This window comes from Neoarius graeffei, chromosome 5 (assembly GCF_027579695.1).
Source record: "Neoarius graeffei isolate fNeoGra1 chromosome 5, fNeoGra1.pri, whole genome shotgun sequence".
Lineage (NCBI taxonomy): Eukaryota > Metazoa > Chordata > Actinopteri > Siluriformes > Ariidae > Neoarius > Neoarius graeffei.
The window spans coordinates 12,538,000-12,555,465 of NC_083573.1; the positions used below are offsets into that span (position 1 = coordinate 12,538,000).

At 41.4% G+C, this 17,466-nt stretch overlaps 1 protein-coding gene across 4 annotated transcripts in view; it reads left to right on the forward strand.

Moving 5' to 3' along the window:
* The first annotated feature begins 16,258 nt into the window (after positions 1 to 16,258).
* LOC132885891 (C-C chemokine receptor type 4-like) overlaps positions 16,259 to 17,466 on the forward strand; it is a 41,610-nt gene continuing 40,402 nt past the window's right edge. For 2 of the 4 annotated variants that reach the window (XM_060920416.1, XM_060920413.1), the window contains exons 1-3: positions 16,259 to 16,341; positions 16,950 to 17,008; positions 17,346 to 17,422. Coding sequence is in view for 3 of the 4 variants with exons in the window: in XM_060920413.1 (XP_060776396.1) it covers positions 17,370 to 17,422 (53 nt within the window). In the remaining variant the exon portion in view is untranslated. Of the gene's footprint in view, positions 16,342 to 16,687; positions 17,009 to 17,345; positions 17,423 to 17,466 lie in introns of all 4 variants that reach the window. The other 2 variants (XM_060920414.1, XM_060920415.1) reach the window with 2 other exon arrangements.

Consider the following 17,466-nt stretch of genomic DNA (forward strand, 5'->3'; position numbering starts at 1 on the left):
AAACCACTAAAGTACATCCAAAGTCATCTTTTCAACCACTTACAGCCCAATATACTGTTTCTTTAGAAGTGGAGCAAGAACTGGATGACATTGTCACTTTTTTGATTGAAAGAGGTCCCCTGTTGAGCTAGTCTAGTGAACAGCCCAATTCTTGCAATCAGAAAATCAAACTTTTGCTGTGCTCTCAAGAAAGACTCACGTGGGGAGTAAATGCTACTGCACATCCATCCAGTAGTTCCAAATCCTTCTCATTATTTTATTAAATATTCCTCCAAATTGCAGTTTTTTTCTCCCTATGCACAAAGACAGCCAGTATAGGTTTGCATTTACATTTAAGGGCAAACACTGTCAGTGGTTCATTATGCCAGAGGGGTTTTGTGATTCTTCAACTTTTTCTTCTCAAGCACTACAAAGAAACCTTGATCTGTTCCTATGTTCTAAGAGTCAGGAACAATGTGAAATTGGACACCAAAACACCGTTAATTTTCTTAGCTAAATGTCTTGCATTGATTGTGTAGCAATGCATTAATTGGTTGTTTATGTCTCACATCAGGAGCACCAAATGTTGACATCAGCTTGCAAATTTCATTTATGCAAATGTGTATGTGTTAACACTTCAAAATGTCAAAAGTCAATAGTACTATTTATTGATGTAACACATTGAATCCAGTTACGTTATTACCAACTAAGCTGAAAGGTGTATCCCATGACTGTTTTGGATACGATGTCTAAACCATGTGTCTTACGTCCGTGACTGATCAACCTGATCAGTTTGATGCTGACTTTTTGTTTTACAACCCAAAATCAGAAAAAAAATTAGACAATGTGGAAAATGCAAATTAAAAATAAAAGCAGTGACTTCTAGCTTTACTTTGACTGGTATTTCATTGCAGACAGTATGAACCCAAGATGTTTTGTCTCATCAACTTAATTTCACTTATTAATATACATCCATTCCTGCATTTCAGGCCTGCAACACATTCCAAAACAGTTGGGACGAGGGCAATTTGGGGCTAGTAATGAGGTAAAACAATTAAATAATGATGAACAAGTGATGTCAACAGGTGACTGTAATCATGATTTGGTACAAAAATCAGTATCCAGGAAGGACCTAGTCTTTAAGGAACAAAGATGGGCTGAGGCTCTTCAGTTTGTCAATAAACGTGTGAGAAAAAAATTTGAAATGTTTTAAAGCAGTGTTCCTCAAAGAAGGATAGGAAGAGATTTGGATATTTCACCCTCTATGGTGCATAATATCATTAAACAGTTCAATGAATCTGGAGGAATTTCGGTGCGTAAATGGCAAGGATGCAAGCTTAAGCTGAACACCCATGATCTCCGATCCCTCCGATGGCACTGTATCAAGAACCGTCATTCATCCACAGCTGATATAACCACATGGGCTTCGGATTACTTTTGCAAACCTTTGTCAAGCACAACAGTACAGAGTTACATCCATGAATGCCAGTTAAAACTTTACTGTGCAAAAAAGAAAACTTAAGCCTCACTCACACCCCGCCGTACGTGCTGCTACGGGCGGTCTACGGTAAAAACAATTGGCAAAACTGTGGTTGAGACTTGCGTGTGTTCAGCGCCGTAGAAGGTCACAGACTGCCTGTGGAGACTTTTGGTCCTGCACATGCAAATTCTATGGGTCTTGCGACAAATCAAGAATGCATACACTATGTATGGGACCTGTACTCCTTTTGTACACCTGAACCAAGTCAGCAGCATGGCTAGTAGGGGCTTTTTGCGATGACAGTAAGATGCACAAGTGACGCATGGTCATTGTATGAGTGACGTGCCTCAGAAGTACTACACAAGTATTCCACACTTGCTATTTGTGCGGCCTGCAAGACAGAAGTACATCTCACTTTCTACCCCTATGTGTGGCGTGCATGCAGTGCACGCAACCTGCACGCAACACAAGGGGCAAGACTCTGGGTGGGTGGGTGTGTGTATATATATATATATATATATATATATATATATATATATATATATATATATATATATATATATATATATTGGGGAGGAACCAAGGAACCGAACATGTAACATGTAGCATTGTAGAAAAGAAGAAGACCACCTCATTTGCTGTTTTTATTTGAGTATATGTTAATTTACCATGCAAACATCAACGAATAAAACATGAGTATAAGGGAATAATGCATTTTATTACATTGTAAAAATTCCCAACTAAATAGCCCAACATTTTGAGCACTGAAACACACTTTGACTCTGACTCCGAGCTACTGTCCTGCTCCTACTCCTGCTGAGTGGTGGGACGGGGTGTCGGGATGTCCTTGTCCTCATCACTGAGCATAGCACAATGGCCTGACAGCAATGATGGGATTGCAGTGTCCTCACTTCTGGGCATTGTTAGCTGAAACATACATGAAAATCAGCATATATAATATCAACTACATAAGCATATAGATACTGAAATGAATGTTTAAAGCATGTGTATTTACCTGTGAAAATCCCTCTGGCAGGGTGCTGTGCCTTCTGCCAGCTTGAAGGCAAACTTCTCCCTGTTCATGTGGGGCTCGCACCCTGCTGCTACCATCATCATCAAACTCTTCCTCCTCCCCCTCTGCTGTTTCAGGCTGGGTTACTTCACTTTTGCTCGCTTCTTCTTGGGTCCCATTTTCTAAACTTTAAACTGAAAATTTTTACATTTTTCCCACAAAATATCCAATGTTCTTCAGTTGAAAGATAGTTGCAGAATGCTGCAGACACGCTGGTTTTATACCCACTCCTGGCTTGCATCATGCACAAGTTATGAGTGATTGTAACGTGCTAATCACATGCATCACACATGCTTCACAAGTGCGGCCCGAACTTGTGGTGCAGGAAACTGGTAAAATGCAAGTCACACACACTCCACACTCATTGAACACACACTGATCACATGCATCAGATACACGCTTTCCACAGGCTAACGGCGCAATTTTTCCCACGCCTCCAGGAAGTCAGGTGTGCAACCTCTACTTGACAAGTACCTGTACTTAGCCCGTACTCCTCCCCCAAACTTTCCTTGGGGTTCACTGCTACCCTGCGGCACGGCTGTGAGCTACCAAACCGTGCGTGTCCAAAACACTTACGGCGGGTTGTGAGTGAGGCTTTACTTCAACTGTATCCTGAAGTGTCGTTGACTTCTCTGGGCTAGGAGACATCTGGGATGGACCATCACACAGTGGAAACGTGTATTGTGTTCAGAAAAATCAGTATTCCATGTCTTTTTTGAAAGAAATGGATGCTGTGTGCTTTGGACCAAAGACAAAAAGGACCATCCAGACTGTTACCAGCAAGGAGGCCAAAAGCCAGGATCTGTCATGGGTTGTGTAAGTGCCAGGGCAGGAATTTCACGAGGGCCATGGTCCTCGTGCCCTCTCAATTTGGCCTTGTGCCCTTGGAAAAAAAATATCTGCCGTAAGGCCACAGTGGCCTTGATGCCCTGTGGTTTTGCGGTTTTGTAGTCCGCCTCGTGACTGCCAATAGGCTTTAACATCACCTGCATCTATTGAGAAAAAAAATGCATCTTTTGGTGACATTCTAGATTCTTATTGGGCAACTCATCAGTGGTGGATCGGACTCGAGCCTGGCATGAACCGCTCCGATGTGCTATAATGACACCAATCTATCACCAGCCAATCAGGAGACTTAATCCAACGCATCCCCCACCCACTTGTGTCCATGTCTGAGACGTTGAATTTTCACAGAAGGAGGGAAGAAGTTGACTGAGGTAAGACTGTGATAAATTAACGAACAAATAAAATAGGGATTTCAACATGTAGGGCTTAAGTTTGCTACCGTTAAATAAGCATTGCTTGTACAGTAATGTTATGTTGTTACAACGTTGACCCACTTTTAACGTGCTGAGTACTGACTGTCGCCGCTAACAAATGCTAATTAGCTTGCTGTCAAGTTTTTCCTTTGTCGAGCTTTAAGCGTAAGGTCAAGTTTCAAGTTTATTGTAGCCATATCAACAGTATAAAAATAAAGTTGCTAGGAATGTACTTTGGTGTGCTCACAAATCCCAACAATACAATCAGACCAAACAAAAAACTAAGGGGGGACAAGACAGAAAGACAAGGGGGCACATAATAACAGGGAATGACAACATACAAAAAAACAACAACATTGAAAAGTGCATTGGATATATAGAGTACAGCTGGTGGTACATTGTGCAAAATAAGCAAGGGAGGTAGGTAGGCCAGGTAGTGGAGTAACTGTAAAGTGCTAGTGCATATTCAAGTGGCGGATGGCTTGTGGGTAGGTACTGTCCCTAAAACGTGAGGTGTTACATAGGATGCTGCGGTACCTTCTCCCTGATGGTAGGAGTGTGAATAGATGGTGTGCTGGATGAGTATGGTCAGAGATGATGTTCTTGGCTTTCCTGGAAATTCTGGTGTTGTAATGTGAGTCTAAGGTGGGGAGACTATGACCAATGATTTTGGAGGCCCTGCGTACCACCCTCTCCAGCTGTTGTTTATCTTGGCTGGTGGTACTGCCATACCAGACCAGGATGGAGAAGGTGAGCACGCTCTCGATAGTAGCACAGTAAAAGTGTAACATGCCTGCTTGACTGACCCCAAATTTCCTCAACTATCGGAGGAAGTGTAATCTTTGGTGAGCTTTTGAAATAATGAGACTGGTGTTCAGGGTCCATGACAGGGACTGATGAATGGTAGTGCCTAAAAAACGAAAAGAGGAGACCCACTCCACTACCTGGCCATTAATACAGATGGGGATGTGCTGGCCTGCCTTTTTCCTGAAGTCCACTATGAGTAATTTGGTTTTGGATATGTTGAGTATAAGGTTATTGACTGCACACCACTGCGCTAGATGTTTGACCTCATCGCGATATGATGTTTCGTCCCCATCACGTATGAGGCCTATAACAGTGGTGTCGTCTGCAAATTTTAGAAGTTTGACAGATGGAGAATTAGATATACAGTTGTTGGTGTATAGGGAGAATAACAGCGGTGACAACACACAACCTTGTGGCGCGCCGGTGTTCAGAGTCTTGGTTGATGAAATGTTGTTCTGGGTTCTAACACACTGTGTTCTGTTAAATAAAAAATTGAGTAGCCACTGACAAAGTGAGGGGTTTACACCCATGGACAGGAGAGAGTTATACAGTCTGATAGGCAGGATAGTGTTGAAAGCTGAACTAAAATCAATGAACAGGACTCGAACATACTGTAGGTGGACTTACAGTCAAGATGCTGTAGAATGAAGTGGGTACAAAGTGAAACAGCATCATCCACTCCCCTATTTGCCCTGTAGGCAAATTGGTGAGGGTCCAGTGTAATGTGTGACAGGAATCTACAGACTAAGCGTTCAAACACTTTCATGACAACAGAAGTGAGAGCGACAGGCCTATAATCATTAAGACAGGTAATATTGTTTTTTTTTTGGGCACACGAATGATCATAGCCGATTTAAAACAGTAGTCAGACCCATTGCAACAAGGTAGGCAGACTTGGCAATTGCCTAGGGCCCCAGCCCTCGAAGGGCCCCCGCTGCCGAACGACTGGTTATGTATTCAATAGCAATGACAACTTTTTGAGCGCGGCAGTGCAGCGCCTAATGACACTTGTTGAAATACCCTAGTTCCAAGCAGTGTTGCCAGATTGGGCGGTTTTAAGTGCATTTTGGCGGATTTGAAGATATTTTGGGCTGGAAAACGTCAGCAGTATCTGGCAACACTGGTTCCAAGCGGGGCCCCCTAATACACAACAGCGCCTCCCTACATGCTTTGGCCGAAAAGTGCAATGACAGTCTGTTGTCAACCCCTCAATGCCCATCTCCGTCCAGTCAAGTGGTTGCAGAGCTCCGCGGCAAAAAAAAACAAAATCAAATATGAAGCGAAATTACCCCTCAGGGAGCCAGAAGAGAAAGAAGAAAAGGGAAGAGGAAGACAGAAAAAAACAAGACACTGGTAAGTGAGAATGTACTGTACACACTCATTAAAGGTGGGGTATGAGATTTTTTTCAGGAGTATTTTTTTACCATATTGCTTGAAAAGCTCCTCACACCCATGTTGCAAGCAGTGGCGCCACCAGGGGGTGGCCAGGGGGGGCAGTGGCCACCCCTACAAATTTACTGGCCACCCCACTGGCCAGTATAGATTGTAGTAGCCTCAGTTATGCAGTTCATCCCAAATGCACAGCCAGCCAGGCAAGACGCTCTTGATCTTCGGTGAGTGAGGGAAGATCATCTTCCCTCACTCACAGCAGCCCCTCCCCTCCCCCCCGCCGCTTTTGCGCGCTCCTACAGCAACGGCTCAGCGTGTGCGCGTGACCGCCGCTTGTACCTACACAGGTAAATAATGACCTCAAAAGGAGTTAAGAGAGAAGACGGAGAAGACTACCAGTAAGTAAATAAGTCAAAATATTCTTTAGTAAAAGAAGAGGGGGACGTATGCGTCGTAACGTGTGCTTTTTAAGTGCTAAATAGTGCTGTTACAGCAGCTTTTTGACGGATTTTTGACATGTATAACTGAGTTGCGTAGCTAACGTTAGCTGCTGATTGTATGGTATGTCAGTCATTTTCAGACAATGAAGAGAAAGTCCACAGACATCTCTTCTTATTTTAAGAAGAATATTAGAACAGGAGAGAAAGAGACGGCAGGGGAGCAACAGAGGCTTAGGAGGAGAAGGAGAAGGAGGAGGACGGAGTAGAGGAAAACTTTTCCTGTTGGGAAATTCCTATTAAATAAAGCAAATATATGATTGCTTCTGTCTCCAGTAGTTGTTTTGTTTACAATAAATGTACACCTTATGCCTTATATATTCATTACACAATGAAACATAATTATTGTGGAACTCAAAATGTTAACTGTACTGTTATTAGTCTGTGCACATTAGATCATTAGTAACATTAAATATAACACAATAAATCAAAGTATATCAGTAGGCATTTCCTTAAGTCTTTCTGATAGTTTTCTACTGGCCGGTTTACTACAACAGTATAATGATATCCTGAAATTATGGCTTTTAGTTTTGGTGTGCCACCCCAAGATTTTAAGTGTCACCATCTGGCCACCCCTATGAAATATTTCTGGAGGCGCCACTGGTTGCAAGCAGTACAATAGAAGGTTTGACCCAAAAATGAAATATTTTAATCCAGTCTACAGTGTAAAATAAAGGAAAAACGCCATCCAATCCTATCGAGGTACCACCTCAAAATGATTGGATACTGACACGTCAATCAGACTGAAGCCCGTGAGCAGCCCGGCCCTTCTGTGTGTGTGTGTGTGTGTGTGTGTGTGTGTGAGAGAGAGAGAGAGAGAGAGAGCAGCTGAGGAGGGAGAGACAGAAATGCACAGAAAAAGGTCCCTCCAAACAACGGGGATTTACACGAAAACGGAAGGAGATATTCACAAAATTCTTTCACAGTGAGCGCCACAAGGCTCTCCTGAACACACTGATGTAATTTTTTTGTCTGTAGTGTAAAAAATGAGGTCACTAGAGCGAATTAAAAACGAGTGACTTTTCTGCCAAGTTTATAATGGGAGTCTATGGGGCTGCGCGCCTGTCCTCTCCTCACTTTCAGGCTTCTCATTCAAAAACTGCAAGTCCTGTCGTGTAGGTAGACACATTGTGTGAATCAGGACAAGTGTGGCTACTACTTTTGAGAAAATTATGTGTGTGGAGTGAAAATTGGGGCTGAAAACACAGTTTAAATGAGAGAGTTTGAGCTATTTTTCCAAGGATTTCCAAGGTAGGGAGACTCGGGGGGGGGGGGGGGGGGGGGGGGGGGACGCGGGAGGAGGGAGCATGGCGAGGGCGGGCTTGTTTCTTTTCAAAATATGGCTTGCGGGAACTGTTATTCCAAAATCTCGTACCCCACCTTTAATACCAAGCGGGTCGACAAGCAAATTTGGTAGCTAGCTTACGTTAATGGTAGTTATCTTGTAGACAGTGTTTATAACAGTGATGTAAACGTTGTCATGCACAACAGGCTTAGAAACTTGCAAGGACTGGCTAAAAATTCTAATATGTGCCACACAAATAGGTGAAAGACTGTCAACTTCTCCCAGATTAACTTATTGTGTTCATCAAAATGTCATAGTCAGAGTTAGTTTCAGCGAGCTGCATGGCTTTCATCAGAAGTAGCTAGTGTGTCGTGAGCATGAACGGAGTAGGACAGGGGATGGCTCACAAGAAAGCTCTTTTTTACATAAATAGGCTACGTTTGTGACCTTGGTCGGATATTAATGCAGTAATTCAGCTAAGAAACCTGAACTTTCTGCAAGGAAGCCCTGCTGCAATCAGCACGGCTAATGGCTACAACATATTTAGTATTGTGTTATTTGCAAATTTTATGTTACTTTGTCTTATTTTCATATTTGATTTATATATATATATATATATATATATATATATATGTGTGTGTGTGTGTGTGTGTATTTTGTCTATTCTTGTGTTTAATTGGGTTTGATAATTATTTATAATAATGTAAAGAGTTCATTTATTAAGTAAAAATCATAAGAATTATTACAATATGTGTGATGTTTATTGATTAAGTCTTCAGTGGGTAGGCGGCCATAAGGCCTTTCGTCGAGGGGGGATAATTATGGGCCCCAGATCCCCCTTTGCCTAGGGCCCAAATAGCTTGAAACAGGCCTGACAGTAGTACTGTTCAGAGACCAGTTAACAATATAGCTGAGAATAGGATCAAGTTCGTTAGCACAGTTCTTAAGTGTAGCTGGTGTCACACCATCAGGGCCGGTGTTCTGTAAAGTTATCCTACCTCTTGGATTTGTCCTACCAAGCCTACTGCACATGCGCAGAACACATGACGTCATATCTTGGAATTTGGACCGAGTTTTGTCCTACCGATCAGCTGGGCTGATAGAAAATCGGTGCGTATTTCACGCATTTGCCGATTTTTATGTTTTGTGCGTATTGGTCGAGTCTTTGGCCAAGGCAAATAATTTGTAATGGCTTGTTTTGAATAATAAAACGGTCTGTATGAGAACTTGCTAATTCTGTCACGCAGTGGGCACTGTGCAGTCAAAGTTATGACGGGGCATCGTTTCCTTTGTTTATAAATACTGTATTTTATGCATTTCTGAATTGCAAATATGCCTACATTATGCATTACAAATGCGTGAAATACTCACCGATTTTCTATCAGCCCAGCTGATCGGTAGGACAAAACTCGGTCCAAATTCCAAGATATGACATCATGTGTTCTGCGCATGCGCAGTAGGCTTGGTAGGATAAATCCAAGAGGTAGGATAACTTTACAGAACACCGGCTGCCTTGTTAGTGTTCTGGCGTCGTAGCAGTCTGCGCACATCGTGCTCTGTGATGGAAAGGGGAGAGTATGTGTGCCCCACACCCAGCAGGTGAGGTAGGGCACTTGTCTGGACGCTGGTGTCATCAAAGCGGCAGAAAAAGTCATTAAGCCGCTCTGGTAAGGAGGGGTCACAGTCCAGGATATGGTGTTTCACCTTATAGTCTGTGATTTTCTGGAGGCCCCGCCAGACCCCCTTAATGTTGTTGTCTTGCAGTTTATTTTCAAGTTTGTTTCTGTAGTTGTGTTTTGCTGTGTTTACGGCTTTCTGTAGTCTGTATTTGAGAAGTTTGTATTGCTCTTTGTCCCCACTCTTATAAGTGTCATTTTTTTCCTTACAGAGGCGCTTAACTTCTCGGTTAAACCAGGGTTTGTTGTTATTGTAGATGATAATAGTCTTTGAGGGGATGCACACAGACTCACAGAAACAGATGTAAGACATAATGCAGTCAGTGAAAAAGTCAATATTGTTCGAGTCAGCAGCAAACATGCCCCAGTCAGTGATATCAAAACAGTCTCGTAGAATATCTATAGCCACAAGAGAGCTCCTCTTGACCCTCATAATCTTTGGTTTCGAGGTCTTAAGTCTCTGTCTGTACTTAGGAACAAGAAATATTGTGTTGTGATCAGATTCACCAATTGGGGCTCTAACTAGAGCCTGGTACGCCTCCAGTATGGAGGAGTAGCACTGGTTGAGTGTTTTGTCCAGCCTGGTGGGGATGTGAATTTGTGGTTTGTATCTGGGAAGTGTTTTCTTCATGGAGACATGGTTGAAGTCCCCAAGCACCAGAATAACCGAGTCCGGGATGGAGTTTTCCGCGGTGTGGACGTGATCGGCTAGTTGCTCTGAGGCTGAAGCTGCCACCGCGCTCGGGGGAATATAGGCTGCACACAGGATGATGGAAGAGACTTCCCTTGGCGAGTAGAAGGGGATACACCTCACCACGAGATGCTCCAGACCGGATGAGCAGCCAGACGAAAGGGTTTTGGTATCAGTACACCAGTTCTGGTTGATGTGGATACCGACACCTCCGCCGCGCTGCTTCTCGGAGTCTCTAGTGCGATCAGCTCGGTGTAACGTGAATCCCTCCTGATGAAGCGCCGCGTCAGGGATGTTTGCAGTCAGCCAGGTTTCTGTCAGACATATGGCAGCACAGTCTCTGAAGTCCCGTTGGGAGAGGATAAGGGAGGTGAGCTCATCTTTCTTGTTTGCTAACGAGCGGACGTTGGGTAGGATGAGGCTCGGCAAAGGTAGTCTGTGGCCCCGGCGTCTCAGCCGAGCTAGCGCCCCTCCTCTTTTGCCTCTCTTCCTCGGCGGGTGTTTCAGTCACCCACGGGAGAGATTTGGTGGTAGATCCAAGACAATTGACTGTGGAACTGGCATAATGTCTCGAATGTGGAGGAGTTCCGTTCTGTCATAACGAATTAGTCCATTGCACGATTCCGGGAGAACACAAAACAGCATAAACAGAAAACAAACAAAGAGCAACACCGAGTCACCATAGTACACTTGGCCTTCTCACACATGAGGGAGGGGCTGCTCGCTCTCTCGCACACGAGGTGATGTTACTACTGCTTGTTCCTGCTGTAATATGATATGTGATATGAGCTGTTGTCTGTTCATAGCCACTTTTTTAATCTATGCAGTAAGCATTGTTTTGTTACTAGTATTGTATGTTTCTTTTTGCTGTTTAACCGAAGTGTAACTGCTGCCATCTTGACGAGATCACCATCGCAAGAGATTTTATCTCATTGTTTTTGGCATCATTACAACATTTACTTTTATTCATTTACCCCCCAGTAATAATTATGCCAAGCAAGGAGCGGAGGGAGAGGTGCCGTAAAAAAAACTTTGAAGATGCAGCTAAAAACTGCAAAACAATGTACGCTTTTTTCAAGAGGTGAGTGGTAGCTTAATTATGATTCAAGAGGCAACAAGATATTGTAGTTTGTTTGTTAGCTATCTAACAACACACCAAAAGTGAAATTCAGGGAATCAGTTTATCGTGCACACTCCATAAATATTTAGGCCATATATTTAACCCTCTGGATCCCAGAGCCCGCCGGCGGGCTCAAAATGCTACTTATTTTTAAATGATTCGAATTTATAAACACTTTCATCCAAAAGCTGAAAAGACTGGCAAAATCGTCAGATTCTGAAGTTTCCGAGGGTACCTGAATGTTTCACAGGCGACGTCAGCAACATATTTAAATATCCCGGAGAAAACGGTACAGTGAAATTTCATCAAAGTCGCTTTGAGTCGAACGTCATTTTTGAAAATTTGCAGAAAATACATCGTTTGCTCTAGCTAAATTCTGTAAAAACAAATAATTCTACGACCTTTCATGCTTTCAGCGAGCCCTGAATGATTTGCATACAGCCTGTGGTCACGCTTCAACAATTCGCTGAACTTTACTACCCTGGGCATTGGCTTACAGGTGTCACATTTCGGGTCATAGCCGCTCAGAACCAATGAACAGGCTCCATTTGCCTGTTCTCAGTGCCTTACAGTCATGTTTTTAGGGAGTAAACAACCCTTTCTTTTAAGTTTGTTTAAATTACAAAAATTAGTACACCCAATGACTGTCTCATATACTCTTCATATACTCATACTCTTTAAGTAATGCAATAAAACTAATCTTTAAAAGCGGTATTTACTCAAACTGTTTGCATAGAATGAACTTTCGGGTTAACAGTGTAATAGTGTTGCAGTGTTCTGCAAATTTGCAATTTAACATTTCAGATCTTGAGACATGAAAGTGCTATTTTAAAAAATAAAAGGTCGGAAATGTTTTCTTTGTTGTCTATTTAGTTCATTTTATTTCCTCAATAATTTTCCTTAATTGAGAAATCGGTCTGGGCTCTTATGGGTTAATCAGTAGCCTGCATGCTAGTATATGTTCCATTTACCGTCAAACATTTTGATGTACTCCAGGCTCAATTTTGATGAATCAAAAATCTGCGTAGTAGTACAGTCTGAAGATGCTCTTGCACATTCGGTGTCAATTGAACAAAAATTATGGGAGGATATAGGTTTAGTAAGTTTTACAATTTTTGAAGTGAGTGATGGATTGATAAGTTTAGATGTGTTCAATATTTTCTTATCTTCAGACATAATAGTGTAGGAGATGTTTCTTGACCTGCTTGATAGTTTCGACTGAGACTCCAATAGAAGAGTAATTCATCCTTAAATTAAATTCATTATAGACGTGAACTTAAAATCATTGTTTTATTTTATGGCCTTGGTGCCCTGGCTTTTGGTCTTCGTGCCCTCAAAAAATTGATAGCACAAAAGGCCAAGTGGCCTTGCCCCTAAAATGACAAAATTCCAGGCCTGGTCAGTGCCCTTGGTAAAGGTAACTTACACTTCTGTGATGACCGCATTAATGTAGAAAAGTACATGAGATTTTGGAGCAACATATGCTACCTTCAAGATTAAATCTTTTCCATGGATATTTCAACAAGACGATGCAAACTCACATGCATTACAAAGACATGGCTGTGGAAGAAGAGGGTGCCTGCCCCCTCTGCCACTAATAGAGAATGTGTGGCAAATTTTGAAATGAAAAATGACGACAATGACAACCCCATAATGTTGCACACCTTAAGACCTGTTATCATTTGTGATGGTATGGGGGTGCATCAGTGCCCACAGCATGGGTGAGATGTCTGTGTGTGTGAAGGTACCATTAATGCAAAGGCATATATTGGGATTTTAGAGAGATATATAGAGACAACAAGAGACATCAAGGCAATGTCTTTTCCCAGGAATTCCATGCTTATTTCGGCAGGACAATGCTAGGCCTCATTCTGCACGGGCTACAACAGCATGGCTTCGTAGTGTTGCACCCCCAGAATGAACTGTCAAAAAGACGTCCATCTTCATTTTTTGCAACTTTTAATACCAAAATGCCCACAGTTTAATACAAGCACATTTTTTCCTGCCTACACACAGTGCACTATTGTGTTTTTTTCTTAAAGGGAAAGGCTTTCCTCCTAAAGGGTAACACCAGTGATTTCCTTTTGTCATGGTCTGGCATTCAGGCAAATCATATTTCAAACTTATAATAATAAAATTCTGAATTAACTGAAGCACTTCTGTAAAGCAAATGAATTTAACTAGACATACTGATCATGAAATCAGTAAAGAATATAAAATAACAGTTTCAGTGCACTACAGTAGACACAGAGTGAGTGTGCTTGACTGGCCTAGATCTGTCTCCTGTTGATAATGTATGGTGCATCATAAAGAGGAGACTCAGATAACCGTGACCATCCCATACGATTAAAAAGTGTTATTAAAAGGAACGGTGATGTAACACAATGCCTCTGTCCCAACTTTTTTTGAGTGTGTTGCAGGCATCAAATTCTAACTTTGTTTATATTTACAAAATGCAATTTAGTTGGTCAGTGAAACTACTGAAAATCTTTTTTTGTACTTTTGTCAGTTAAATAAAGTTTCACGTGAACGAACAAATCACAGATTTTAGTTTTTATTGTATTTTGGAAAATATCCCAAATTTTCTGGAAATGGGGTTTGTATTTATTTTCACTATTTATGTTTTTGTATTTTTTACAATTATTTTTCTCTGGTGCAGCACCTGTGAGAGTGAAGCTTGTGCTCGGCCAGTAATGTTCTTGAATCTTCTGTTTATTGTTGTGATCACTACACAGCATTGTTCTTGCTGTAATGTTCTTGTTATCACTTACATTGTAACAGCTATAAACACCGGCGCTTTAAGGGGGGGGGGGGGGGGGGGCTTCGGGTGGCTCAAGCCCCTGGGCCACAGCCAATCAGGGGCCTTGTAATATTAATAAAATAATAAACTGTCGGAATCGTGGGCCTACATTAACGTACGGATAGAAATAAGGTTAGAAATAAATGAGCGCACAGTAGCCTGCTGTAAGAGACATGGTGGATGTGGTTCACAAAACGAACACCCACAACTGTACCAGAATAAAATGTAACAAAATGTAACGTCACACACGAAAGCGCGCCAAAGACTGCAGACTACAGAGACACAAATTTAGAGGCTTTGAAAGATGAAGCGTTCACATGTTAGCGGGGCGCATAAAAGGAAAAAAAAGAGAGATGCAGATAATGATAGAATCGTTGCCTAAAGTCACAGACTTTTTTAAGGTAAGGATCACCAATCTGTTCAGAATATCAGCTACTTATCAGTTATCAGCCTACCAGCAGCTAGGGTATGTGTAGCTAGGCTAGATATGCTATGATCTGTCCAACAGTAAAATAAATCAGTTGTGATTTGAATACGTGTCGTGTGATTTGAGTTATAATCCTGTTAGTATAATAGCATATTTCGATGGGGATAATAAAATGTCTAAAACGGCATCTAGTGAAGAAATTGATAAAGATTGTAGCCAATAATTTTCACAGTTCGGGCAGCAGACAGAGTAAGCATACTGAGGGGAATAGCAATACAAAGCTAGCGCAGATCCACATTTCTCGCTAGCTGTGTTGGGTGTGTTGTTAACCCGTGTGGATTTAAGTGAAATACTTGAGAAGTTCTGTGGTCAAGACAACGTTTTAAGGTAAGGACGCTTGATTATTAATGTTTGCCCACTGTGGCTTGTTGTTGACGAAAGGCCCACATGATTTTGCCTTATGCAGCTACTGCTAGCGTCATGCTTTGAACTAGGTTAAGCTTATTTGCGCTAAAGGATGGGTTTATTGAAGGACTTTGATGTAGCTAGTTTCTTTTTAAAAAATCGTATGCTCAAAACAGTATGCCTGTGTTCATCATGTTTAACTTTTTTCTTGATGGAGTGCATGAAATATTGTTGCAAGTGGTATTTCGATGCAGTCATGTCAAAAAGGCAGTTGAATGCACGGTCTTATTCAAGGAGAAGGAAGACTTGCATGATGCTTGAACATAGATTGGTAAAATAGACCCTAGTAGGACTTGGTTTCGTGTATTTCGGTCTGTAGAGTTATGAGTTTGGCCGCTGTCCATGGTGTTTACGTTTCATGTGGTTGCCGAGCCAAGTACCTTGACTTGCAGTGAATGTTTGTTTTCATGCCGCCGAGCTATTTTTATGTATTTTATTTTTTCAAAGGACTTGTCTGTAGGTGTGTGTGTTTTATGTTTACAACACATAGGTCTACATTATAGCGCACGCGCGCTTGTGTGGTTATCTCTGGCCATGCCCCTGCGTGAAAATTACGCAGTATCACTGTCCTGTCCGTGGTAATAATCACAACCGGCTCTGTAATGATAATGCGCACGTTCTTCTCTCCCTCTGTGGTCGGATGTGTTGAGCGATGTGAGCGTGGGCCTTGCGCAGCTACGCTGAGCCAAACGTAACCTATCGTAGGCTTCTAGGCTAATTACGCGCTTACACTGTAAATGCTTGACATGTATTGCAAATAAAATAAGAGTGTTTTCCTGGCCAACGGTAAGGGTAGGGTTGACAGGTAGCCTATGAGGGGCCTAGCCCCTGGGCCACGGGTGTTGATAAAGCGCCCCTGGCTATAAACTTTTACTCATTAATTTTTCATTTCTCTCTGCCTCTCTCCTTCTCATTCTCTAAATAAGACAAAAAATTTTGTAAGACAAAAATGCAGCTTGTGTTACCATGAAACCACAAAGCGCTGCTTTCTTAATAATAATAATAAAAAATAACAAAGACTTTATGACCAATCAGATCTGAGAGATAATTTCTATTAAATCACATAGTAGTTTTAATTTGTTATGCAAAGCCACTTTGCTTTTTAGTCACAACTGAAACTGTCATTTAAAGTTTAAATCACCCATCATCTTCTCAGTCCTAATTTTCTCAGAAGTCAGTCAGCTCAGTATGTGGAAACATGATCACAGCCTCAATGTTTTTTGTATTCAAGAACAGTACCTACTGGTTGACTATGTGCCAAACGTCATGCATGACTCCAGAGAGCCCCATAATCATGACAAAAACAGAAGTGTGAAAACCAGAGATCACAAGCATCAGCATTTCATTTCAGTTTTGACTTTAAAGCAGAAAGGACAAGTCTATTACTGAATTTTGTGAGTATACAATATGGCAGCAGTGTTGGTCCAGATAACTGTCTATCGTTTTAATTATTTCTGATGTAAATGTGAATTACTGTGTCTTATTGATTTTATTATTTGCCGTGTGCATTTATTCATCTATGAGTCTTCTATGTTTTGGTTTCACAGCTAGCACATATTTATAAGTATGGGCTTTGCAGTTCAGCAGTTTACTGACTCATTTTTGAGCTTGTATGTTAACCAAATGGCATAGAAACGTGGTGTGCAAAACAACTGTGTTCTTTGTCACAGGTGTGTTACCCACTGTTACAAATTTCTGATTTTGTTTTCCTTTTTCTTTCTTGATGATGTTCTTTCTTAGGAAACTCAAAGATTTTAGATTAGACTGCAGTATTCTCCAATTGTTTTATAAATCACTTTTACAGAGTATTTTATCATTTGGGCTAATCTGTGTCTATGGAAATATGCACGTACAGGACCACAAAAAATTGCAGCGTATCATTAAATTAGCCAGCCGGGTTATTGGTGTGGACCAGACATCTGCAGTCAAGCTGTACAATGAGCTTATTTTAAGACAGATGGATCAAATTTTAACTGACCCAACACATCCTCTGTTCCCAAAGTTTTTAAGAAGCACCAGGTCTAATAACAGATTTCTGCAGAGGCCAATCAGGACAGCGAGGTACCACAAATCATTTGTACCCACAGCAATAAGACTATACAATAACAAACCAAAAACATCTGTTGCACTTTAGTTCACTCATCTGTACAAATTTCCTTTTATGTATTTTATTTACTTTATGTAGCGCACAGTTTTTATCTTTTGTTTTTATTTCTTATTGTTTTTATCTTACATCACACCTTTTATCATAGATTTATTTTAATGTGGTATGTCTATTGTCTGTCTGTTTATATGTCTTTGGTATGTTTGAGGAGATGTGCAATATGGACCACTTGAGTTTCCCCCTGGGGGATAATAAAGTTTACCTTGACCTTTTTTCTGTATCTTTATCTCCAAGTACAACTTTAGTTTTTGATGCTGAATGGCAACTATGTTGAACAACAGCAGTGGTTTCAGGGAAGTTAACATATCCAGGTGAGAACATATTACATTCCAAATATTAAAGGCACTCATATTGC